This window comes from Musa acuminata, chromosome BXJ3-4 (assembly GCF_036884655.1).
Source record: "Musa acuminata AAA Group cultivar baxijiao chromosome BXJ3-4, Cavendish_Baxijiao_AAA, whole genome shotgun sequence".
In the NCBI taxonomy this organism is placed as follows: domain Eukaryota; kingdom Viridiplantae; phylum Streptophyta; class Magnoliopsida; order Zingiberales; family Musaceae; genus Musa; species Musa acuminata.
Genome location: NC_088352.1, coordinates 41417730 through 41443941, shown reverse-complemented (window position 1 = coordinate 41443941; position 26212 = coordinate 41417730). Strand labels below are relative to the sequence as shown.

Here is a 26212-nt window from a genome sequence, read left to right as displayed (position 1 = left end):
GGTGAAGGAGGGCTTAGGAAGGTAGGACTTAGGTGCACAATAGAAGAAGGAGGAGGATGTGGTGGAGGAGTGGGCGACGAGATTGTGGGGTGAGGCCGAGGGAAGGAGGAGGGATGGGATGAAAGCATAGCCAGTGAGGTATGACTCAAAGTCTAGGCCAAGCAGGACGTTGGAGGGCTTGACGATGGATGAGTAGCTCCGGTGGAGGTAGAGGAGGTTGATGACCACATCCTCTGCTATCTTCAAGCATGACATCCAGTGCAATGGCCGCTCGACATCTACATCGACGTCGACGTAGATGCAAAGGGGAGGGAATGAGACTAGGATCCGTTTGACGGGTCAATGGCAAAGTGGCCACCATCTTCACCGTAGACACCGTGGCGACCACCACCGTAGATGCAGAATAGCATGGGGCAGGTTGATGAGGTCGACAGCGCACTCCTCTACCTCCATCCACGCCTCCTTGATCATTTGTAGCACTTCCCACATCGATGGTTGCTTCTCCACCTCAACCGCTACGTTTCCTAACGTAATGTTATTAGCCTCTCCTTGGATTCCTCATTCCTGGATGACCCGGGGTCCTCGCTGGAGTTGTTCCACTTCTCCTCCCGCATGGAGTGGACCCATCGGGGGATGTTGGTACCATACTCTTCCACTAGATCCTAGAAGGGAGTCTTCTCGGTGAGGAGCTCTAGGAGGAGGATGCCGAAGCTATAGACATTGAAGAGGTGATGAAGGCTTGGGAAGGTAGGACTTAGGTGCACAATAGAAGAGAGAGGAGGGGGTGGAGGAGGGGGGCAGCGAGGCTATGAGGTGAGGCCGAGGGAAGGAGGAGGGACGGGATGAGAGCATACTCAATAAGATGGGACTCAAAGTCTAGGCCAAGCAAAATGTTGGAAGGCTTGAGGATGGCGTGCATGATCAAAGAGTTGCTTTGGTGGAGGTAGAGGAGGCCGATGATCACATCCTCTGCTATCTTCAAGCATGACATCTAGTTGAATGGCCACTCGACATCTATATCGACGTCGACGTTGATACAAAGGGGAGGGATTGAGATTGGAATCCGCTCGACGGGTCAATAGTAAAGTGGCCACCATCTTCATTGTAGACACCGTGGCGAGATGCAGAGTAGCGTGAGGCAAACTGATGAGGTCGATAGCGCACTCCTCATCGAAGACAACCAAGCAACTGTGACAGTAGTCGGCATCAATAATTTCGATATCATCATCCACCATCAAATATTAAAATTATATTTTTATCTTTTATTTTCATGTTTTCATCGATAAGGTAAATGGGCATAGATATTTCACTTTGATAATTATAGGATATCAATATAACTTTTTAAAGTTTATAAATGGAAACATTAATGATAGCTGACTAACACTATGTAATTAGCCCAAAACCCAAAGATATCCCTAATCTTGCAGTTCTTGCAAAGTTCCCTCTTAAAACCGGTTTCAACAATAAACTATTGAATTCGATCGGACCACTGTCTTCCTTCCACCCCAAGCAAGACGCCTACTCTCCACATTAGTGCATGGAATCTTTTAATGTGCATGCTACAAAAGCATTGGGATAGTCATGTAGATGAATAGCATGAATCAAACTTAATTTCCTCGTGCACTAAACTATTTAAATTTTATTTGAAGTTTCACTTTGAGATCAATATTTTGGAACCAATCACAACTTGACACACACAGAATTGCTAAGTCAACATAGTCTTTTCTGCATGATTGGATATCCAAAATTTTCTTTCAAAGCTCATATCAAACCTCATCTTTAACTTGAGAAGCTTTTGTTTGGCGTATTCCCTGAAACTAGTTTTACATGTAATGTTTATTTATTGTGAGGAGCAAGGCTTTGAGCGATTAAATAGAAGAGCATCCAAACCCTTAACACACGTTGACCTTTAGCAAGTCAGCTAGATCAGATTGACTCGGTGACATGGATCGACGACCATTTCCAACACCAACGCACTTCAGTGTTTCTAAAATAGAAAACTTTTTCTCCATGCAAGCACGCTCTTCTTCAGTTGATTGAAAGCATTATTGCACATTAATTCAACCCACATTGCTTCTGATCTGTGATGCTATCTATGTTTTCAAAAATAAAGGAGGTCATATAAGAGATAAATCTAAAATGTGAGGTTTATTTAGATAATCATGTTCACATACATATACAGTTATGAAATTTAGTTCATTTTATACCTCCTGTTTCTTGAAAATTTCGAAATATTTTACTATTTGTATTCATTGTTTATTATATATAACGTTTCTTAAAAGTACAACATTTTAACCCATAAGGCATGGTTAATGTTACAATTAACTAATAATTTTTATTATTATTATTCTTAGGGTCCTCTCTAGTTCAACCATCCTGAGTTTGCTGTACGGATACCTCATTCAATTGAGTTTAAATGCTTAGAATAATTTATCCATCCATCTTAACACCCTGTTTTGACTCAGCACTGATAAAATTGAACTTCATTAATTTAGTATAAGTTTCCCTACATTAAAGTTGATTATACTTTAAATATCGTAATCTTCCTTTGTCCAATGGACTGCGAAGTTGACGCATGTTCCTCACTTGAGTAACAAAAGAACAACCATTAGGCATTTTAAGGTGCTAACAATTGAATATCAAAACCCATCTCGCTAACAAAAGAGCAACCATTACGCATTTAAAGGAGCTAACATTGCTGATGAATATTTCACATATCATTGCAAAATCCTCAGATGGAATCCCATTTTAGTTACTAATAGTTTGAAAAAACACATTCAAACAAACCATCATCCATTTCTGCACACTAAAAATAAAAATCTGGGACGAATACTTGGGACAATGCACAATAAAAAGCCACCAAAGTTGTTCCAACGGTACACACCCTGCTAATCCAAAACTGGTAGAACCATACGTGAATTACATCCAATTGAGCAGCACCACAAGTGAATTAGAGACCTCTGCATTCTTTGCATTCCAAGTCACATTATGATCCTACCATTGGCAACGAAAAGCTATTTCCAATGCATAATTAAGCAAAGGCCATAAGATCCTTGATTTTGAACTGAAAATGAAGAAAAAATGAGACACTGAACCACTTTTTCAACCTGTCATTACAATTTTACTGCAAAAAGTGCAGTTTGCAAAAGAAAACATTTGCATTACAGCTTCAAACATCTCTCTACAAAAATAAGAGAATATCACCAGGGCCAGATTGGTAGCTTTGAATGGATCATTGAGAAGCTCAAGGACATTCCAATCCTCATCTGCCAAATGTAGTGGCAACTGCTTCCGGGATAATCTATCAAATCTAATAGTAACAAATAATAAACATTATGGTGAACTTCACTTCCAACTCTAATCTATAAGATGAAAAATTAACTCATACAACACTCAACAGCTTCATACCTCAATAATTTCTAAAACAATGTAATAAATGACCTTAGCTTCCTTGAACTATCAATTGCACTGTGAGTCCAGTCTTGGATTATGCTTGTGGGTGGGTATTCAGTGGCAGATCAAACAATTTTGAATCAATGATCACCACCAAACTTCTACGGCCATGTCAACCAACAGCATGATCAGTTAAAAGCTGCAACCCAGCTATCCTTCCACTATTTAAGGTTAAAAGAATCATGAAACAAAAATCAAATTGCTTGCCAATTCAGATTTGCTCTTAAAAATTTGAGGAATCTGGGCTGATCCCTGTTTCCCTGACATCCATCTTGGACTCAACTCCAACTCGCTGATAGAACAGGACATAGGCTGCTGATTTCTTGATTTCATTTTCGTTTACAGGGGAAACATGACTATCATCGAAATGAAACCAGCTGTCTTCTTCAAGTAGCTGTCAAAAGATGAAACCTGATTAAAAAGTAACTATAGGTAGCATTCACAATTTTAGCAGATAAAGTTTGAATTGAGATTATTATTTTCAGCATCTATGTCTTAAGAAAAAAAGATGCAACTAATTATGATGCATTACTCTGAAGCTAACTCAGAATTCAATCATGCTAATGAAAGAAAAATGGGAAAGGACCTTACCTTTGCAAAAGCAGAGTAGTGACCCCCACCTAAGCCACCATAGTGGTTGCTTATTGCATAGAGTTCATAAACAAGAGAACTTGAAGCACTTTCCCTGTGCCCAACATATTTGCTTAAATCAAGGTTATGTACAGGGAAGTTCACAAATGTGTCAAGTTTGTTTTTCATAAATCGGCTGTAAGAAAATCGTTTCAAGTGAACAACCAAAATATCGGGCAACCTCCATAAGTCAAGCTTCTTAGTTGCCTGCCTGTGTTCCTTGCACCTAGGGCAGTACCTAACACAAAAAAGGGAAAAATATTATAATTATCCAGAAAACATCAAATAACTTAAAAATCCTAATGCAGAAAGAGAACCAACCACATATCATCAGGCCCTAGAGGTTCTTCTTTTATAAATGCTTCCAAGCATGAATATAAAGTGATTGCCTCCTGCCGAGTTTTCTTTGACATGAAACCAGACTTGAACACTTCAGGAAGATCCTCAAGGAAACTGAAGTCATAAATTTCATGCTCTCTGTCTGACCAGTTCATCACCACCTTTAGACGAGATACAGGAACAGTATAATCAACATCAACCGTACTTCTACTGATGACCTTCCCATCTGCCAAGGCAAGCTGAATGTCAGGAATACTGTTATGGACCTCTTCTAATTCCATGTCTGATGTTGACAAAGTCTCTTCTGAGCACTGAATACCATTATCCGAGAGTACAATAGAATCCAGGCTTGGCCCAGAGCCACTGTCTCTGCTACTCTTGTCCCCATGTGACCATGTAAGTGCATTTGCTCGCAGCAATGGAGCAAGCACAGAAAGAACAGCAGCATGGATATCTGCTCCAGTTCTGGAATCCACTGACAAGGTTGTAACTAGTGGCGTTCCAAGAAGCTTCAGATGGGCACTATATCGTGGTTCTGATAAAAATCTGGAGAAAGAACGTGCTGGATTGAGTATTTCATGTTACTTTAAAAAAATTCCAACAAACTCTTCACTTTTGGGAAGTAAAATAATCAGGTAAGATAGTGCCCTTTTTTTTTGTTAAGAAATTTCAAGCATAAAATGACATTTTATCATGATGTAAAGTTTAATTAAAAAATGATGTAAAATTTTAATCAAATAATAAAGCCAAATCATTATTACATAGCACTAACCAGCAACCACGGAAATCAACAAGAATACAAATTATTCAACTATATGGCTCAGCATCATCAATATTCATATTTTTTTAACTTTTCAGTGACAAATAATTCAGATAATGATTCTATTTCATTAGTTATAAATAAAAGTGCAGCACCTTAGATTACCAAAACCATGAAAAGTAATAGTAAGCAAGCAGGGGCACGATGTAAGATAACATATGCAGATACATGCACATGAGGGAGTACAAAATCTTACCCTTCTGCTCTCCTATGCAATATCTCTAGTCTCAATAATTTCTCATGGTGTATAGGAAGTCTGTAAGCCACAATATGCTCTTCATCTTTTATGTTAGATAATGATTCAAAAGAATTCTCTAGGTAGCGGTATATACGGTTGCCATAAACCTGGAAATTGGCAAGATATGCATAATAATGTTGATTATCTCCGACACTTAAATAAATAGAGAAAAATGACCAAGGACAGCATCTTACCTCTGCCAGTACCAAGGCCTCAGTGTGCTTTAGGCATGAAGCAGTACTCAGTGCTTGAATTAGATCTTTGCAACAACCATTTTTTGGCACTGTCACAGTGAAAGGCATGGGAAGAGAGCTGCCATCACCACTAAACACAGTCACAGTGATCGTCCGGGTGGCAGTTGAAGGAAGTGGCAGCGACAAGTACATAAAAGGATCAAATGTCACAGAAACTTTGCTGCAGACAGGACATACCAATGTTGACTTATATTGGCCCTGAATCCACCATCGACAATGACACTAATTTAGCTTTTAAGAATAAAACACTAACGATATCTATTATCAGGATAAATTTTACCAGTACAAAGAAAGAACATGTTATATCAATAATGACCAAAAACATCGACAAGAAAGAGGCTATAAATTACTTTGACAGTGAAAATTAAATCACAATCAGAATATTAGCTCAAATGAAAAAAAGGAAAATTTTGTCAGTCATTTGTACATCACAAATACCATGAAGTACAAATTGATTGGACACAGATTGTACAGCAACTTTTAGAAACAATAGCTACAGAATTAAACTGTCATTCAACCAACATATTTCTTAAAAAATATCCTTAAATATTTAGGTACGAACTTGCATACATCCACAATACTAAAATCAGTCCGAGATGTCATTTTGTCAACATTCCTCAGCAAATTCATAATATGGATAATCATGGACCCTTAATAAGCAGAAATAACTTCTATATTCAAGTGTTGCTTCTATAAATGTCAATGTCTTTTCCAAATACTAACTGTGAAATCTCAAGTTCTAATAGTGTTCATGGTTAACATGAGAGTAAATGTCGATGGACAGGATATCAGCAAACATCAATTAGTTCAAAAGGAAAATAATGAAACTAGATTAACAAGCATGCTGCAACTGTATCTTCAAATAATTCATGATTCCAAACTAAGATTCCCAAGGAGAAAAGTACTTGTACAAACTACAAACTGACTGTAAAACCATGCCTTTCACAATCATTTGAAGTTTCAAACAAGAGCTCATAGCATATTCATACTATTGCTATAATATCTATAAAGGAGAGGCCTATTATAAAATTTCAAAAGCTGGAAGAAAAGATTTCTACTATAACTGTAAAATTGAGCCATAGGACTTGGAATGTCTATATGAGGATGATGAAAGGCAAATATTGATGATGAAAGCCACTGTGTATGAAGGCAGAACAACTAGACCAAATGCCATAGCCAACAAAGAACTTCAAAAGTCATCTATGAATAGTTTAACTAGAGAATTTGAATTTATTTAAAGACAATACTCAATGCAAATTTTAACGAAAACTTGGTTTGAACAAACTGAAACTAAAATATCTCACTTGGCAAACATCAACGATAATGGAGTCATTTCGAGCCTTGTGATTTTGCCAACATTCCTCAGCAAATTCATCATCTGGACGACCATCTGCATCTTTTCCTTCTATGTAAGGCTTGCTTCTTACACGGTTTAAATCTTCATGCAGACCATCCAATAGAAAGGCAAGAAGTTCCTACAGATAAAAGATTGAGTCAAAATGGTAATGTCAAAATAACCATGATTCACCTTACCGGTCCGTACCAGTGTACCGGCCAACCATTAGTATGATATGTACCGAACTGAAACGAGCAATACCGACACATGGTACATGGAGGCATGCCGATGTACCACCTATACCAGTCCCCTATCAAACCGGTACATTCCACTGTACCGAGCGGTATGCTATGGTACGATGAACCTTGAAAATAACTATTATAAAAAAATAAACCTATAATATCTTCTGGTGATAATATTAAGACAATAACTAAAAAAAGGAATTACAATCAGTTAACAGTCATAGTCTCCAGTCTCCAATCAGAAAAATAAAAAAAATGTACAGGTCATTTCAACAAGCAATTATAGATTCACGGATCCATTTCCGACAATAGGTTACTGAAATAAAGTCTCTCATATTATGGACTTGGTCATGAAATAGAGTTTCTTATTATGTGTCACTGATCAAATGCAAATAAACATTGCTAGTAAGCAACTAAAAGTGAAACAGTGAAAAATAGACACATTCACATAGTGCTATATATTTCATCAAAATGTTCACAAAGTATAATTTCATTTCACAGGTTCAAATGGCAATATCAACATTTGTGCACAACAAAATCATTGGTTTCCAGGCGACTGAGGAAGTTGAACCACTATGATGCTAAAAAGGCCTAGCAGGTGTTTCTAAATAAAATTCACAAAACAATCAACATAATAACTTGGTAGACCAGAATTGAGCAACAGTTTTTGCCTACTGTAAAGCATATGGTTTTTGCAAAATGTCAGTTTAGATTTGAAATAAATCACCTATCTATGCAAAGCTGATGATTCATACAAAAGCTAAGAATCATAAAATCCTTGATTAAGAACTATATGTGATTTGCATTGAATTAATGATTTACAGAAAGCAAGGTACAAGTTTCTGAAACCTAATTGCAAGAAAGAGAGAGATAGGAAAGGTGAGAAAGATGGTTGTTTTGTGCTTTTTAATGCGATCAAAGTTGGGTCCATGAACTGAGTGGTGGCCTTACTGGTTAGTTTACACCTAGTAGCCAAAGCCGAGCTGTAAGCCTAGTTCACAAGGATTACTGGGCAGTAACTGCTGCCCCAACCCTAGACCACTCATAAAGAGGTGGTCTCATCCTATCCTTCTGGACCAGTAAATATGTTACATTCTGGGTCCTGACAAAATTATATTCCTTGATCCAAACTACCCACCCATAATCACAATAAACTATCGAATGCTGAGTAACCTAACAAACAGTCTATCAAGCAAAATAACCACAATTATCATGTTCTTCAGTTGAAAATGATCTATACACTCAAAAGCTGAATTTGACACTGAATAAAATTTCAGACTACATATGCAGCAACCAATAGGAAACAGAGGCACTATGCAAGTTCCATGTCCCATTTCAATTTTGTTCTTGAAATACTTAATTTGATAACAAATGTGAATGCAGCTAAACATTCAAAATTTGAGGCAAATCCTCAAAATTGATATAAGAACATAGTATATTGATCATGAAGATGGTGGCACCAACCTGAGAATCATGTTGATTATATCCACTAAACTGAGGAGCAAACCGAGCAAGCTTTGCTTTAAATGCACGTGGTGCTACTGATGTCCGTCCTGATGACCATAACTTCCTTAGCAATTCTCCAAAAACAATTGCAAGTTCACCCTGTATGATCAAAACAGAAATTAAAAACTATATGGCAGCAACCATTTGATATCCTCTGATAAACATTAAGAACTCCTTAATGGAAAATACACAAAAATTATCATATGCTAAACAACAAGTTACCTACTTGCATTCCCAAGGGATTTTCCTTGTTTATCTCCTCACTGTAATCTTGAAGAAAATAATCAACAAGGGGAGGTGTATGCACTAAACACTGTAAGGCACTGTTCATAAAACAAGTATTGCCCAGGTTATGCAATCCTGTCAGTCCTTGACCATCAACCTTTATTCCATTATTCAAAACATCATCCCTATCTTCTGTGTCCCTCTGTGAAGAACTAAAATTGCCCCCTTCTAGAAAATTGGAGCGAAATCCAGTTGAATAGCTGTTAGATAACATAGGACCTCCAGCAATTGTAACAGAAGACCTTGAAGGTTCTAAAGGAACTAGAGCCAATTCATTTCCAGCTGAACTCATACTGACATTGGAAGGCCAAAGCTTATCATCTTGGACCTCCAAAAGAACCTGTGTGAATATAGGAATTAACAAAATGACTAACTGATTTGAATTTGAAGACAACTGGATGGTGCAGAAAAATGTCAGTGCTGTCTAAATTTAGTGTCAATAAAATAGCAATGGGAAGCATAAGAATTACAGCTGATTTCAGTTTTCTTAAATTAATTTAGGTGGCAACTTCTTTTCATGTTAATAATAACATAGAAACCAGAGTTTGCCTCAAGAAATATAGAATAAGGATTTCCATAATTATTGCACAAATGATCATATTCTTGATTTGTAAACAATTAGCTTATGAAATATGAAGTCAGAACATTATAGTGAACTAAAGACCAGAACTTTGTAAAGTACTAAAAGATAAACAATTTAGCATGCACTATCAAATGTCCATACAACACAATTTTACAGGTTATATAGGATTGAAGGTTAAGAACATGTGCCATAATGTCCTCACTATTTGAAGTCAGCACCACATGGATCTTTACCTGCCATTAAATTCTGCATAAAGCATATAAAAAATGATACCTATACTCATCCATATATGGACCAAATCCATTAGCTAGCCATGATCTAGAAAGTAATAAACACAACATCCTTACCTCCTGGTCCATAAGCAACTGAGCTTCCTCAAGAGTTTGATCAAAGTTGTTCAAAAACTGATGCTTAGTTTTGTTGTAATAATCCCAGATTGAAACCTTAAATGAGGAAAGAGAAAAGAAAGAAACTTGAGATATAAGTAAATAGATATTATTGATAAAGAAATTTTGTGATTCCACAGTCAGAGGGCATACCTTCTCCTTCTCTAGTTCAAGTAGCATGCAAACCATGTTGTAAAGCTCACGCACTGATGCCTGACATAATAAGCAATTGCAAGTCAGCATCCTGATAATATATTTGTGGTCCCAATAAAGTATAAATCTATAAGAAAGAAGATTATGAGTTGTTTATCTCCAATACAATGTCATTTATATTCTTACCATTGAGGCCAAATAAAGTTCTAGTTCCACTGACTTTCTAAAACAACCCACAGCAATGAACTGAAGACAGCTTACTTAATTGGGAAAATTCATGCCAGGAACTGTACAGACACACATATGGACAAAAGCCTAAATGCAGACATTTGGTGCCCAAAAAGGTCTATATACAGGCATCTGATTGTGCCTTACAATAGGAAGTACAGCCTGCACACAGAATGAGGCGCAAATCCTCTGCGTCAATATTTACGCTACTTATGTTCTCTTATTAAAGGGAAAAAAAAAGAAGTATATCTTATCCTCTTGTTCTGCAGCTAAAGTGGCATGGTATCTAGCACAGTTTCTAAACAGCCTATTGCATGAGGCATGCCTAGACCACTAAATATGATACACGCATATGTATTTTATCCAAAATCAATTCGAAGGAAGTATATAGTATAGCTCTAATATGTAGAATAGCATAATATGTTATACTTTTTATGCACCTGACATGGAAGTGTGTTAGTTGTCCGAAGAAATATGGAAAAGGACCTAAAAAGATCTTAATAAAAACTATAAATAAATATTTAAGTATTCTAAACTTAACCAAGCATATGATTTTTTATAGATCTCAATGGCAACAAAAGATTCATGTAACCGACCCCAAATAATTGGGACTTATGGTTTTGTTATTGTTGTTGCAATCAAAACAAATGGTATTTATAATTCTTTCCTTGACAAATCACCTTCTACATATCAACCCCTATAGAACTTTTGCAAATCAAGAATTGGTTTTCTTTAGTTTAAGTTTTAGTCAAATCAAGAAAGCCTCAGTTTAGATGATTTTTTTGTCATTTCAGTTAATTTAAAAGATTTTACATATAACATAAATTATAAATAACCAAGTATAAATTGCCAACAATGAAAATTTTAATGTTTAAAAATAAACAGATAAGAACATTTATTGCAAAGGGGCAATCAAAAAGTCAAGTATGACTGAGAATAAATAAAATGCATTATATTATAAATAAAGCAATAATAACCATGTTTTAGAGTATAACAGCCAATTTTACAGCTTAGTGACAGTTTATAATGATCGCCACCACTTAAAAATACTATTAAGTATTAAGAATCTACCTCAGTGCTGCTTCCGTATATTGTAAAAGCTACATTCAACCATAAGAAAATCCTTCCATAATCCAAAATGAAGAAATTCATAAGAGTAAAGATACTAGCATAAGTATAACATACTAGAGACTTGTTCCAACAAGTTTCTCTGCAAATTTTAACTCTTCTAATTTCTAACTAACTCCTACTTTGACAAATATTTCAGCACCACTCAAAAGAGGTTGGCTTCAAGCTTTCCTACCACCCTTTTTATTCTTCTAATTCCCTCCCACCACACCCTCTGACCAGAACCAGCAGGCCGCTGACCCACCTCAACCCTGCCCCAGAACACCCCATCTCCTTATGGTTCACAAACATCTTTGGCTGGGTAGCTTGACTGCAAGTTTCCAACCATCAGCGAAGGACAAAGAAGATGAGAATTACAGGTTACTATTTCTCCCGACTACTCTTTTCAAGTGGTTCCTGTTTCTTTCTACTTCCAAATCTACAGGTTGGTGTTTCTCTTTCAACTATCCTTTTAAGCTGCTTCCTGTTTCTTTCTACTTCCAAACCTGTATCAGCTTGTATCGCCTGGTGAATCACGGTATGGCAGTACATACTAATCCAACCAGCTATCAGTATAAGTTCAGGTACATTGAAAACCTAAAGAACCAATTTAGGATATATAAATTGTGCCCTGACAGGATCTTCATTGATAATGAAGATTGCATGTACAGAACTACTAAGGAAATTGATAGGAATATATGATTTAGCCTATTGTTGATGGCTTGAGCTTAGGCAGTTTGGATATTAAGACACACGTACACAACTATTCTGTTCTTCCTTAGCCCCTTTAAATATCGTCTTTAAACAGAAAGAATACGTTCCAAGTATTAAACTGCCATAACCATTAAGAAAAGTAAAAACAATATCACTTGTGTAACAAATTTAACCAATGAATAACATGGCAACAAAAAATAGTAAATTTATGCAAAAAGACTAAAAAGTCCATAAAGAGATTTTGAAAAAAAGAATTAATTTTTTTGAATAGTAAAAGAAAATTTTCATGTTGTAGTATAATAAAGTTAATAGCTTTCCTTATGCACATGTCATGTCTATAAAATTTAGCTAGTATCCCCGAAATTGAAGTTTCAGAGAATTAGAAAGCAAATATTAATCAACATAAAGAACAAAGACCAATATGAAACAGCTGGATTCAACCCCGATTGTGACTTGATCTTTGAGCAAGCTAGCCACCCATTTCACAAAGGAAGCTATCAAGTCCAATTCATCAAAAGTATAGCTTAAACAGCATAAAGAAAGACCTGTGAGATAGCTAATTCATCTAGGACTAATTTCAAGAGACAATACCAGCTAATAAACATGTCCCCAAGTCAAGAGAGGAGAGATCAATTGAAGATGAGCTTTTGGGAACCATTATCAAAAGAGGGACAGTCCTAACCAATACAGGAGGTCGGCTGATTTTCAGCTCTTTATGGACGATAGCAACATTGGGAACCTTCCAAAACATTGTAGCAAAGCTGATGATTGCAAGTCTTTAAAAGAAATCAGAGTTAATTTTATAAAATTTGATGAACTACGTATTTTAATTTATAATCCCCATTAAATACGAAGCTTAGAACACGCATCTTCCTACAAATAGAGATGCTTGCAAGCTCTTAAAGCTCTTGTTTGGATGTATATGTTTTCTTGCAATAAAGTTAGCCTAGCTATTAGTTTCTGCTAGATAGAGAAGGACTGAGCTTTTAGTTTTCCATGTAATGAAACAGTTATACATCTGCCTTTAGCCAACAACAACATTATCACATCCCATTAGCAGCGTTATCACATCAACAGTCAAACGGTAGCAAAAGCAAATCATTTGATAGAAAAGGTAAACAAGGGACTAGCACATTAACTAACAAGAAAAACAGTGAGTACACAAGTTACATAATTAAATGTCTAACAAAGATCTATGCAGATATGAACAAGTAAAATGAAAATATTATCATAAAAGCAGCCATCTAATAGTCTAATAAGGAGACAGCTCTTCAGAAACATATTCTACAGTAATCCAAACATAAACACTTGCACCTTTATTGCAGAATTTCCCATCCACAAAGACATCTTAGAGAAGACAACATTCAAAGAAAAAAAGTTCTTAAACACGGTGAGTTAACAACAAGATATAAAAAAACATAATAATGCAATGATTAACCTAAAGTAAAAAAAGTAGGAGATACTGCTCCGGAATAGGAAATACCATTCTGCTAATCTTTAACGTTCTCTGGGACTTGTCTCTTCCATCAACTAATTGCAAACAAAGAGGATAAACTTCTACATTGAACTTCTTGGTAATAAAACCCTCAGAAATTACTTTTCTAGGTAGTTCTGGTCCCCCTCGGTACCTGTTAAATAAAGTCCAAGCACCATTTACAAATAGTAAACCAAAGAAGAATACTAAACAGAAAAAATGTATATTCAATAACCATTATAGCATGAAACAAAACACTACCAAATGGAAGGTTATAGTTGATCTTTGTAAAATAAGAAAGTCTGGCGGCAATCAATGAATATCGTAGAATTGACATTAGACAGGTTATAGCATGACTCCTAGTACTACAAATTATATGTCGTGGACTGCCTCAGTTCCACGCCGTGAGGCCACAAAAGATAGATTCATGCCTCCAAGTATATCAATATTTCAGGCATATCATAGACAACTCCACTACCATGGTGCACAGCAATGCTTCCTCCAAAGAACACTTATATGCCATGCTGAAGCCACAGTTAACTGTTGGTAATATCAACTGACATTCATTTTCAATTTTTTTTGAGATACAAGGGGACCTTGGCTCTAAAGTATGACTGCTCCACTGCGATGAATTGAGCATTTTCGAGACAAATTATGTAAACAGTCTTTTGACATGGGGTTTTAGGCATGTACATCTAACCCTCTCCAGAAACACACAATAGCAGGAACCTCATGTTCTTTTTCCTTGTGGAAATGTGGCAACACTTTTGACCTCCCATTACAGACAGCTCTTCATATGACAGTTTAAGGACTACTGGATTAACCCAAAAGGCCAAAACTTCATAAACCACTTGTACATCTCAATGTGATAAGTGGTAACCTTTTCCTTGATCCAACCAAAGTCTCCCAACACCTACCATGTACATATGTGTATGCTCTTTGAATTTATCAAGCTACACTAATATGTTGTTAACCTTAAACTCCGAAAACAAACACCAACAAACAATTTTAAACATCTAATGATAACCTAAAGATAAACATCTAAACTACACTAACTTTGGCTTGCTGACTATACTTTGAAGATAATATTAATCTTTTACTTAAAGACTCTGGTAATGAACAACAAGCTTAATTATTCAGGGACATTTAAGAAGAAATACGTCATGGCCAATGCACAAGGCTCTCGTCAATGCTGGATCTAAAAAGGATCAACTTACGCAATCAAATGATATTTGATGATGGTTTTCCAAGAAAATAAAAGTTTCCCAGATGACAGTAGACAAAACAGATTCAACGAAAACGAAAAGAAACAACCAAATATACCATTCTAGAAGCTTCTTCCAAGCATCTTGCGGCACCAAACTGTAGTCTTCTCCTTCCTGCAAAGATCTTTTAAGATCCAATTCATTACCTTCCACAACTGATTCATTCAATAAAAGATTAGAATTATCAATCTCTCCGGGCCTACGAGGGATGCAAAAAATGCCCTCATTGGAATTGTCATCAGACTGGTCTAAATCCACATATTCTTGCCATTCCATCCACCATCTGCAAAAGCAAAACCCATATGTTGGTTCATCCTCAAAAACAATTGTTACAGTGACTCAAAACTTCAAACAAGAATGTAAAAGAAATATAATTAACAGTAGTATTCATCTTAAAGAAACATATATGACAAGATACATCCAATTCAATTGCAAGATATCAAAATAGTTTATAAGAACTAAGAAGCAATAAGTATAAGACTCATTTAAAAATGCATGGTGCATTAATTACATAAACATCACCTAACAAGTACAATTACTAAAGTGATGTACGTTTTTATCAAGCAAAATTTGGAGCAAGATCGCTACAAATATCTTACATGCTTGTTAAGAAACATAATACCAAATAAACCCAAACTATTCAACATGGCCAACAGATTCACTACACTATAGTCCCATTAATAATGACTGTTATCACCATGAACCTTTTCAAGCACATTAATGCACCATCGCACCAAATCTGAAACTCAAAGGAACTTTTGGAAAGTTCCATCTTTTTGACATTAGCCTGGGAAATTTTTTTCCTTGATTATTACTGTTCAAGTAACCATGATAGTTCCAAGGTGTCTCCAAGCCATGTAGAGCTGAAAGTTGAAATCGAGCATCCAGTGAAAAATCTAGCTCTTAATTTATCTTTTGGAAAACTGAAGCTTTAGATGCTAGTTCTCTTTCACAAATCAAAGAAAGACTACCCCTCACATTTCTTCCAACAAAGAAGTGCATCAATGGTATAAGATATGACTTCATGATGGCAGTAAAGTAGCTCCAGGGCAAATACTTCTATTGAAGTAGTTGTGCCCCAACAAGAGACACAAAGCTCTCCGCAATAGAAATTTGTGTGTGTCACAAACAAATAAAATCCTTCCATCCCCTTTCTTGTTGTGCCTCTGCCTATTATTTCTTTGGGAGGGTGCCTTTGCACCACAATAAGGTTACTCCTACATGATTCGAATATGAAAATAGCCTCTTTGGTGGCAAGAATAAGGTTGCTTGTATTGACCCTTCTGAAGCATTGCATTGGCAGAGGCCACATGCATCAGCCCCCCACCCCTCTGTAAGACAACCAGTCAGATGGAATCTCTCTGCAACTAACAAGATGCAGTCTTCTATTCTGATACATGGCATGACAAAATAAAAAACTCTTATATCTTTGTTTCTCCAAAACCCCAGCCACTCACTACCCACCTATTAGTTTCTACATTTTCAATGGGACAAATTCTTGTTTTTGTTTATATTCAATCGATGCAAGTATTTGATCCTAATTGTTTTATATACTTCTTAATAAAACTCAAGATCATCCTTAGTTTATTAACACACACATAGTAAAGAGAAACTTTTTTGGATAAGTATATAATGAAATGAAAATAAATATGTATATAATTTTGCCTTTTTTTTCATCTTACATCCGATTGTTATTACGTTAATGAAAATAGAACAATGAGTCATAAAGGGGAAGATGCCACATACCTAATTCCCTGTATCTACTATTCTTCTCGTGTACCTACTCCTATGTTTTCATCAGACAAAATAAAACCATTGGATATTTTTGCAAATCTTTTCAACAGCTAAAAGTGCCATGATAATGCATGATCACATATAATCAATTGTCAAGCCTTTGACATGCAATTGGCAACTTTTTTATATTTTTTCAGAATCTATCATAAAATTTACATTCAGGAATCACCAAATGATCTCGCAATTATGGATGTTATATAAAGCAGTCGGCACCTGTACGGGAAAATACAACACCAGCACAACTCATCTGACAAGTGAATCAAAGATCATAGTTATAAGATGCAAAATCAAGATAAAAATGTACACCCTTATCCCAAAAGACCCATAAACCTGCTTCGCCAGGCGGGTAAAGAAGACATCATATGCCGCCAGCCGTGGCCAATTCAATCAAATAACATCGAGCATATCAATGTTAAAAATGGGATCCTACAAACACAAGAGGAGGAGGAGAAGAAGAAAGCAAAGGAACTTGATTGGTTACCTATGCGAGACAAGGTAGTAGAGATCGCCTTCCTTGATACTGGCTTCGGAGGATCTGATCAGTTCCATTATGATATCTTTCTCTTCCGCGGGAGCGCGAGGCAAGCAGCTATCCGACGGAAAGAAACCCTCCGAATTAGGAATCGTCATGTTGAATACCACCGCAGTCGGAGCCGACGAGACGTTCGCGAAGGAGACGTCAGGGCGAATCAAAGACCAGCGGCAGCAAGGTATCGAAAAGGGCGACGTACGAAACCCTAGATCACAGGCAATCGCGAAAAGAAAGAGGGAGGTGGAGGTTGTTCGCGAAGATTTAAGAAGAAAATAGGGGAGAGGACGAGAAGCGATGCGAAATCCGCCTCCGACCCGTCTCCTATTTATTCAACGATCGATCCGCGGGTGGATGTGAAGAAACAAATCCGTAATCAAAGCAGTCGCCGAAATGGCTTTGGTCTGTTTTAGTCAATAATAATGACACGGAATGCTCTTCCTGCCGTCGACTCCTGCTCTTCATGTACCTGCCTTGTGATTGGAGGCATCAATGTCCACATCAGCTTCCCATGGAGAAAGCGGGTTTTGTGAAGCGGTACGACACGAAGCGGTGCAGTGTGTCGAAGTATAAAGTATTTCGGATACGAAAATACTTTTAAAAAAAGAAAATAAATTAAAATTTGTTTTTCTTTTCCCTTTTTTAAAAAGGCAAAAAAAACGTGGCGCCATGTGACCGCGTACGGTTAATTTTTGCGGACATTATTAGACCAAATGGGCTCATGGAGTTTTCTTTTATACCAAGCAATCACCGCTAATTCTCATTTAAATATAATCATAAATTATTATGCATTACATTTATTTAATAATGACTGTTAATAAATTTAAACTGAGTTAGCTTCTTCTTCTGAATTGGTAAAACCACTTATTATATATACCTTGCTATTAAATCTCATAACACATTTGATGATGTAATAAAATTTTTTTTCTAATTTTTATAAAATTATCTTTCAAATTTAATTATATTCATTGAATTATTGATTCACAATTAGAGTAATTTGTATTTAATTATTAACTACAACAAAAAAAAAAGCTATTTCCCATTGCTATTGATACACAGTTAGTTGTTTGGACAAATTCTAAAAAAAAAAAATCCTATTTTTTTACTTTTCTTGAAAAGTGTCTCTTATTATAAAATTTTACTAACAACATATTTTTTTTCCTAATAGATGGAAGACTCCTAGCGACTTAATCTATTTTTCCTAATTTTTCTATGGATCGATGCATAGGATAAATCGATACAGTTTTTTTATATAGTATTTTGAATAATAACAAAAAATAATATAATCTGTAAAAAAATAAATACAATATTTTTATAAAATTTGTAAAAAAATTGGTATTTTGTTACAATGTTTTCTTAGTATTGTTAAAAAAATACTATAAAATAATGTAAAAAACACTGTATTGGGGACAGGTTCACCCTATAAATCAGTTTATAATAAAAGAAAGAAAATGGATAGTTGATTGGTTGTCAAGTGAATGGTATTTTAGGTATTAGGTAAAAAAAGGGGGCATTGTTGGGGAATTATGAAAATAGGAGATATTTCCAAAGAAAAAGAAAAAAAATTCTTTTTTTATTTTTTTGTGTTAATAGCATCTGAAAGCAAGTTGGCATTTGAACACAATATTCGATAAGACAATGTGCAATAAGTCGTTTGAATATATCTGATAACATAATGATGTGATTTATGCTAAAGTTAGCATGATTTCGTATGATTTTAAGTGATGAACGAAATCATTATACAATTCTCTTAAAATCAATTGGTAAAAGAAAGAGCCATTAAATATGGTTTAGCAAACTTAATTAGGTACATTCGAACGTAAAGTGCAAAGCATTATAACGCAAGCAAAATACAACCTTATTAGGTAAAGTAGCAAATAAAGCAATAGGAATTACTTGTAGAAACGGACATGCGACGAGGCAGTATATTCCTCTTTTTTTTATGTAATCTATTTGAGATGAGAATTAAACCATAGTCAATTCGCATCGACAGATTTTTCTTACTATAAAATAATAAAATAAAAATCTAACAATAACAATTTCAATAAGGACCCACATGACATTGATTCGGTCTGGTTGGATTTGCCTAACTTATAACAACTTATAACAACAGCAATAAAATTGAGTTCCCTTTATAGATTTGCCTAACTTAAACCGATACTAAAATATAATTTTTGAAATTAAGTTGAGTGGAAGTAGGCACATCACTTCACTCCCAAATAATCTCACAATCCCTGCTATAGGAAAAGACCATATCCAATAACTTTACGTATCACATAAAATTAAAATATTTATTATTATAGATTCATCCTAATTGTTTGACACATCAAGGCTCCGGAGTCCCACGTCTGAGCTTAAGGTGATGTGTTGAGCCGATTAAGCATACAGGGTGGTGTCTAGTCTATGTTAGTGTAAAGGAATTATTTAACCGACTTGTCAAGTCGACGAGGCACTTAGTGGAGTATGATGTGTCACCAGATTGTCCACGTTTTAGAAACCTCATCGGCCCTTATTGTATTTGAATATGTAGAGGGTTGGGACAAAATCTATTTCTTAGAGAATAATCGGGTACAACAAGCACCATTATTTTGACTTTGAATTCATTAAAAGTTATGAGATATTTCATTGTTAGGTTCGGTTACATGATGGTTGAAGGATGTTTGATGGTCAGACTTAATCACATCATAATAAGATATGATGTTTTGCACTCAAATTCGATCATTTTAAATGAGGAACATTTCACAATTAGATTCGATTATATCATAGAGAGCTTCATGGTCGGCTTAGTTGTGTCATAATATATGATCAGCTTGATTGTGTTATAATCGGAGGATGTTTTATAGTTTGATTCAACTATATCATAATTGGTGAGATCCGATTACATCATGCTCAAAGAATACTTCATAATCGAATCCAGTCAAAACATGGTTGGAGAATGCTTCGTGATTAGATTCAATCACGTTATACTTAAAGAATATTTCATAGTCGGAGTCGATCATATCATGATTGGAGGATACTTCGTGATCAAATTTAACTGCATCATAGTCGTAAGATGTTTCATGATTGTTTTAGTCACGTGAAACTCAAAGGATGCTTTATAATTCACTTAGGTCATGTCCAACTTCCATTGCATCATTGTTAGAAGATGCTTCATAACATAATTTGAATATATCATAATTGGAGAATGTTTTATGATTGGATTTAACTACATGATAACAGGAGGATACTGCATGATACAAATTCAACCGCATAATGTTCGATGGATGCTTCGTGATGATCGGATTTGACCACATCATGAACGAAAGATGCTATATGGCTTAAGACTCCAAAAGGGCTCCCAATGGAATCGAGGGTTTATGCACTGTCACCTGCGAAGGGGCTATATGCATGGGACATGCAATCCCTTCTCGTAACACCCACAAGGACATGGTGATGTTATGGTTCCGAGCACTTGGATTCATCACATTGGACTTCACTGTTGATTCTAACTTGTGTTCTATTTTCTAATATTGCAGAGGCATCACGTTGTGACTATGGTGCTCGACCAAGCTCATGACACCTTGGCCACGATAATTGGTCCTTTTGAGAAAAGTGAGAAGAGCTCCACGATAAATTGGATGATACGAACTACCATGCGGGAGAGATAACCAGACTTCAAGCCAAGTTGGAGGAGTCAAAGCAACAACTCGAGGTGGAGCGATGACACGTGTAACATGCGGGAGAGATAACCAGCGCTCGTTGGGTGGTCAAGTCATCCTATGCGACAACTTTGATCACCTGACGAGTCATCAACTCCACTGGTAAGAAGGTGGTGCTCCAGCAAGAGGCAAAGTATTTGAGCCCATAGAGGAGGTTGAAGGAGCATTGAGAGTGAGAGGGGCCAAAGAAGCTGACAGGAAGGCGTTTTGTCTTGGAAATGAGGAGGCTCTAATTATTATTCCTTAGGAAGGGGTTCCCACCGAAGCCAAAGAAGCTTTGAATGCCAAACTTACCGCAATGCCCGAGACCAATGAATGCAATGGTCAACAATATCGAGGTGGTAGAGTTATACAGATGTGTAAGATCTGTAGTGCAGTTGGCAATTGATGAGAGAGTACCAATGTTGATTTCGGATCCTTCGAGTTGTTGTAAAGTCAACTGGGAAAGACCTGACTCTTAGATAATGAATCATATCACCCATCCACGTAGACCTCTTTTGAGTCTATGCGTGAGATTTTCGAGCCATTATTGTTTTTACAAGTACAACATTCTTAGCCATTAAAGATATTAAAATCTGCACATAAAGTCAACACTTAATAACTTACCTACTTCTTCTACAATAAGTGATCTGTGACATATGTTTTTAGTTTCTAAGAAATTAAGCAATGATTTGGATCGATGCTAAGATAATATTTGGCCACAACTTTGTCGATGCTAAGCATGTCACTGTTAAGATTTGGTAATGACACTTAGAGGGGCTGAATTAGTGCTTGTACAAATGTTAAACAAGTTTAATATTTCGATCGAGTAAAGAGCTAATTTATTAAAATATAATTAAATCAAGCAAATAACCACAAGTACAATTAGTGATTCGGTCATCCTTAAGTATATCTTATCTCGATCTCACTTTTGTCGGGGTAATTAGCTTTCACCGTTTGATACGTTACTTATAGGTTATTTATAACCATTTGTTTTAAGGCTTAAGATAAGCCTTACATTTAAAATAATCATCTTTATAAAGAAAAAACCTTTACATGGGACTTCACACAAACTAAATTTCTTACCTAAGCTTAAGAACTCTTGTGAATAAGTGACTATGTTCATCAACATTACGAGGTATTTATAAAAGGTCTACTAGGTGCCCTGTAAGCTAATCACGTATCATACGACACATATTTTTTTATTTATTATTATTTATTAATATTTTATCATTTTATCATGTATGTTGTATATATTCTAATATCAATGGATTTGTGCAATAGGAATCAGATCGTGATAAGATCACGATAATGAGATTAATTCATCTTTAAACATAGACCATAAATAATCTCAATCATAGGTTACTCGAGAGAGACATCGAGATAACCAAACAGAGTGATGTACTGTGTAGCCATCTATATGATGGAGGTGGCTAGTATAATAGCTGCTTATGTGGAGATACTAAGGATATAGTGTATGTGCTCATTGGAGAATGAGTTTACTGATTGATCTGCTCATGAAATACTAGATGGTTGATAATACTTCCTTGTTAGACAACTATTTTATCATCTCAATGATGTATCTGGTTCTTAGACTTGAGATACCAAGGATGCCATGAATGAGTACTCCACTCTTTCATTCCAAACTTGTAAGCCAGAAAGTTTCAGATCTAACATAGTTGGTCATCGGGAGTGACAACCAATCTTACAAGGGCTATTAAGTATCAATAAAGAATCATCTGCTCTCGGTGTCATGAGAGGAATATTTTATGTGTTCTTGCTCTAGCAAAATCCCTGACCAATGTCATTCGGATTGAGAGAGAAAGAGTGATTCGGGAGAATCTGATTAGAGTGAGACTCGAGTAGAAACCGTATGAGCTTGATAGCGCCATGCACGGAATACAGTCTCTAAGATATTAGATATATGAGAGACTATAAATATATGGTAACTGAGAACAAACATATCTAATGGGTTGGATTCTCTTGTATCGTATAGGGACTACGACATAGTGGCCTAATATGTCTATAGTCGATAAGTCGAGTGAATTATTATGGAGATAATAATTCACTAAGTTATGAGTTCTGATAGGTATGACTCACGGGCAACTCAATATTGGGCCTAAAGGGTCACACACATATGGTAGATGTTGTGATGAGTAGAGATTCAGATATGAGATATTCATTGGAGCCCCTATCTTATTGGATATTCAATAAACCCATAAATTATTAGATCTTACGGATAAGATCCAATAAGAGCCAATAAGAGATTATTGTGTAGAGATCCATTAATTCAAGAGACTTATATAGTTGGATGAAGATTCAAAGCCCAATAGGGCAAGATCTACTATGGTTAAGTTGACAAGAAATCTCTATAAATAGGAGGAAACCAAAGAGCTATATGTTAGATCCATTTCAGCTGCCACCTCCTATTCTCCTCTCTCCCTCTCCTCCTCAACCAACAGCCCCTATTTAGGGTGTGTGAACAGCAAGAAGGGCTGACTCCTTGTTCGCATGGTGCGTGTGGAAAGAAAAATTGTGCAGCAATTTGATGAGCGTTTCTACAGCTCTCGCTGTGTGGAACATCACTGGAGAGGAGGACAGTTGATCTTATTCATCCTCTCCCACATATATACAAGTTTTTAAGGATATATGATCTCTCTATGTAACACATCTTTCTTATATGTGTATGTTTTTATTTTACGGGTTTTTACACACCAATCTTCACACAACAATGAAACCTTCTTTTTCAATAAGAAATTCTAAGATTTTATTTTTTTATTCCTCTGTTATGCATGTGATGCTATTACAGATTTTCTAATAGGGCCCAGGCACCCAAGAACATGGAGTAAATCAAGAAAAAGTACCCAAAAATGTGAATGCAAGTTGTATTGCCAAATAGTCGAAATAACATTGCTCAAGCTCCATAGCTAGGGATGTGCGGTGCTAGTCATAAGTGCCCTATAAGTCAATCACGTGAGTGATGACACATGTGATATGACACAGTTTTTTTACTTATTATTATTATGATATTTTCTTACTTTATATTGCTTAGTGCATAAGCATATTGTGATATTCATGGATCTGTGTAATGAGAATTAGATCATGATGAGATCACGATAATGAGACCGATTCACCTTTAAACATAGACCATAAATAATCATGGTCATAAGTTATTCGAGAGGGACATTGAGATAACCAGATAGATTGATGTGTTGTATACTCATCTATATGATGGAAGTGGTTGGTCTGATAACTACTTATATGGGGACGCCATGACTATAGTGCAGGTGCTCATTGAAGAATGAGTTCACTTATTGATCCGCTCATAGAATGTTGGATGATTAATGATACATCTTTGTCAGACAACGATTCCATCATCTCATTGGTGTACCTGATCCTTAGACTTGAGATATCAAGGATGTCATGTATGAGCACTTCACTCTTTGATACCAAACTTATATGTTTGGAAGTTTCAAATCTAGTACAACCGATCATCGGGAGTGACATCCAACCTTACAAGGGCTATTGAGCATCAATAGAGGATCATCAACTCTTGATATCATAAGAAGAATATTCCATGTGTTTTTGCTCAAAAAAATCCTTGGTCAAGGTCATTTAAATTGAGAGAGAAAGAGTTCTTCAAAAGAATCCAATTAGAGCGAGACTCGAGGAGAAATTATATGGGCTTGATAGCACCATACCCAGTATATGGTCTATGGGATATTATATGGATGATGGACTATATGTACAAGATAACTGAGGATAAATAGATTCAAAGGATTAGATTCCCCTATATCGTTTGAGGATTGCGACGTAGTGACCTAGTATGTCCGCAGTCGATGAGTCGAGTGAATTATTATGGAGATAATAATTTACTAAGCTATAAGGAGTTTTGATATATATGACTCACGACCAGCTTGATATTGGGCCTAGAGGATCACATGTATACAGTAGGTGTTGCGACAGATAGATGTTCAGATATGAAATATTTATCGAAGCTCCTATCTTATTGGATATCCAATAAGTCACTGAATTATTGGATCCTAGAGATTCAATAAGAGCCAATGAGTTATTAAATAGAGATCCATTAATTTAAGAGGCTTAAGTAGTTGGATGGAGATCCAATACCCAATAAGGCATGATCCATTAGGGTTAAGTTGATATGGGGCCTCTATAAATAGGAGAAAACCAAATGGCCATAAGCTAGGTTTTTTTGTTGTCATATCATATTCTCCTCTTCCCTTCTCCTCCTTAGATAGTAGGTTTGCAGATTTAGACAACAATTTGATGAGTGTTTTCGCAGGCCCTACCGTGTAGATCACCACTAGAGAGGAGGATGCTTAACCTCCTTCATCCTCTCCCACAGATCTACATGAATTCAAGGATATACGATCTCCCTAAGTAAGACAACTATCTCACACATGGTTTTTAGTCTCATAGATTTTTTTGCATTAATCTTCGTATGACAATGAATTTTTGTTTTATGTTCTTTTGCTGCATATGTGATGTCGCCTATAGATTTCCCTACATGTGGTACCATCGCTTATACTGGGCTATAAATCCCAATAAGGACCCAAGATAATTCAGAAACTAACCAAACAACATAGCCTCATAATGGCCTATTTTAAGCCCAAATACTAACTTAATTGTAACCAAATTAAGCATATGTATGGGCCTAATGATTAAACTAAGGCTAAACATCTCAACATGTGGAATCCCAAATTTTGATGATAAAATCAATTGATGAGTTTATGAACTAATAAGCATTTGAAATAAATGATATAAGAGAAACTTCGATCATATACTTGAACAATCGAAAAGCAAATCATTGAAGTAGGAGACTCGGACGTTGGGTCGGAGAGTATTATGTTAGAGATTAGACATCGGATCGGAAGGATTGAGTATTGTGCCAAGAAGATCGGATATTGTGGGATGTCAATATACCAATGAATCAAGCAATATGCCGAAGGAAAGGATGATGTGCTGGAGGTTCGAACGAAGTGTCGGATGAACAAATGATATACCAGACAATGTTTTGAAGGTTTTATGATTGTAATTAGAGTTGTTAAGTCTTGATTGAAGTCGTTAAGAGTCTAATTGAGTTGGTTTTGAGTCATAATCTTTTCAACTTGATTAGGAGCCCATTAGGCCTGAACCAGGGTCGAATTGGGCCTATTGGAAGGTCAATTAAGTGACCTA

General features: G+C 36.1%; 1 protein-coding gene across 2 annotated transcripts; it reads right to left on the bottom strand.

Annotated features, from left to right (window-relative positions):
* Window positions 1-3071: 3071 nt before the first annotated feature.
* On the bottom strand, window positions 3072-17706 carry LOC103983047 (ubiquitin carboxyl-terminal hydrolase 9). Of its 2 annotated transcripts, XR_671546.3 has the most exons (14): window positions 17289-17706; window positions 15072-15296; window positions 13758-13902; window positions 10226-10285; window positions 10034-10129; window positions 9045-9443; window positions 8777-8917; window positions 7039-7209; window positions 5675-5932; window positions 5439-5587; window positions 4405-4968; window positions 4045-4321; window positions 3409-3847; window positions 3072-3310 (listed from the first exon to the last, which is right to left on the bottom strand). XR_671546.3 is itself a non-coding variant. In XM_065148656.1 (13 exons), the coding sequence occupies exons 1-13, from the start codon at window positions 17435-17437 to the stop codon at window positions 3677-3679; spliced, it is 2805 nt and encodes a 934-aa protein (XP_065004728.1). In that variant the 5' UTR covers window positions 17438-17706; the 3' UTR covers window positions 3072-3676. The 2 variants fall into 2 exon arrangements, 1 of the variants encoding a protein (XP_065004728.1); XM_065148656.1 differs by having other exon boundaries at window positions 3072-3847.
* Window positions 17707-26212: the final 8506 nt, after the last annotated feature.

Bases quoted from the DNA above. Each gene is read 5' to 3' on its own strand.
- LOC103983047 (XM_065148656.1), bottom strand. From the start codon at position 17,437: ATGACGATTCCTAATTCGGAGGGTTTCTTTCCGTCGGATAGCTGCTTG. The intron at 13,903-15,071 runs GTATATTTGGTT...TTTATTTAACAG, and splicing joins TGGAAGAAGCTTCTAGAATG to GTACCGAGGGGGACCAGAAC. The intron at 9,444-10,033 runs GTAAGGATGTTG...ATATTCACACAG, and splicing joins AGTTGCTTATGGACCAGGAG to GTTCTTTTGGAGGTCCAAGA.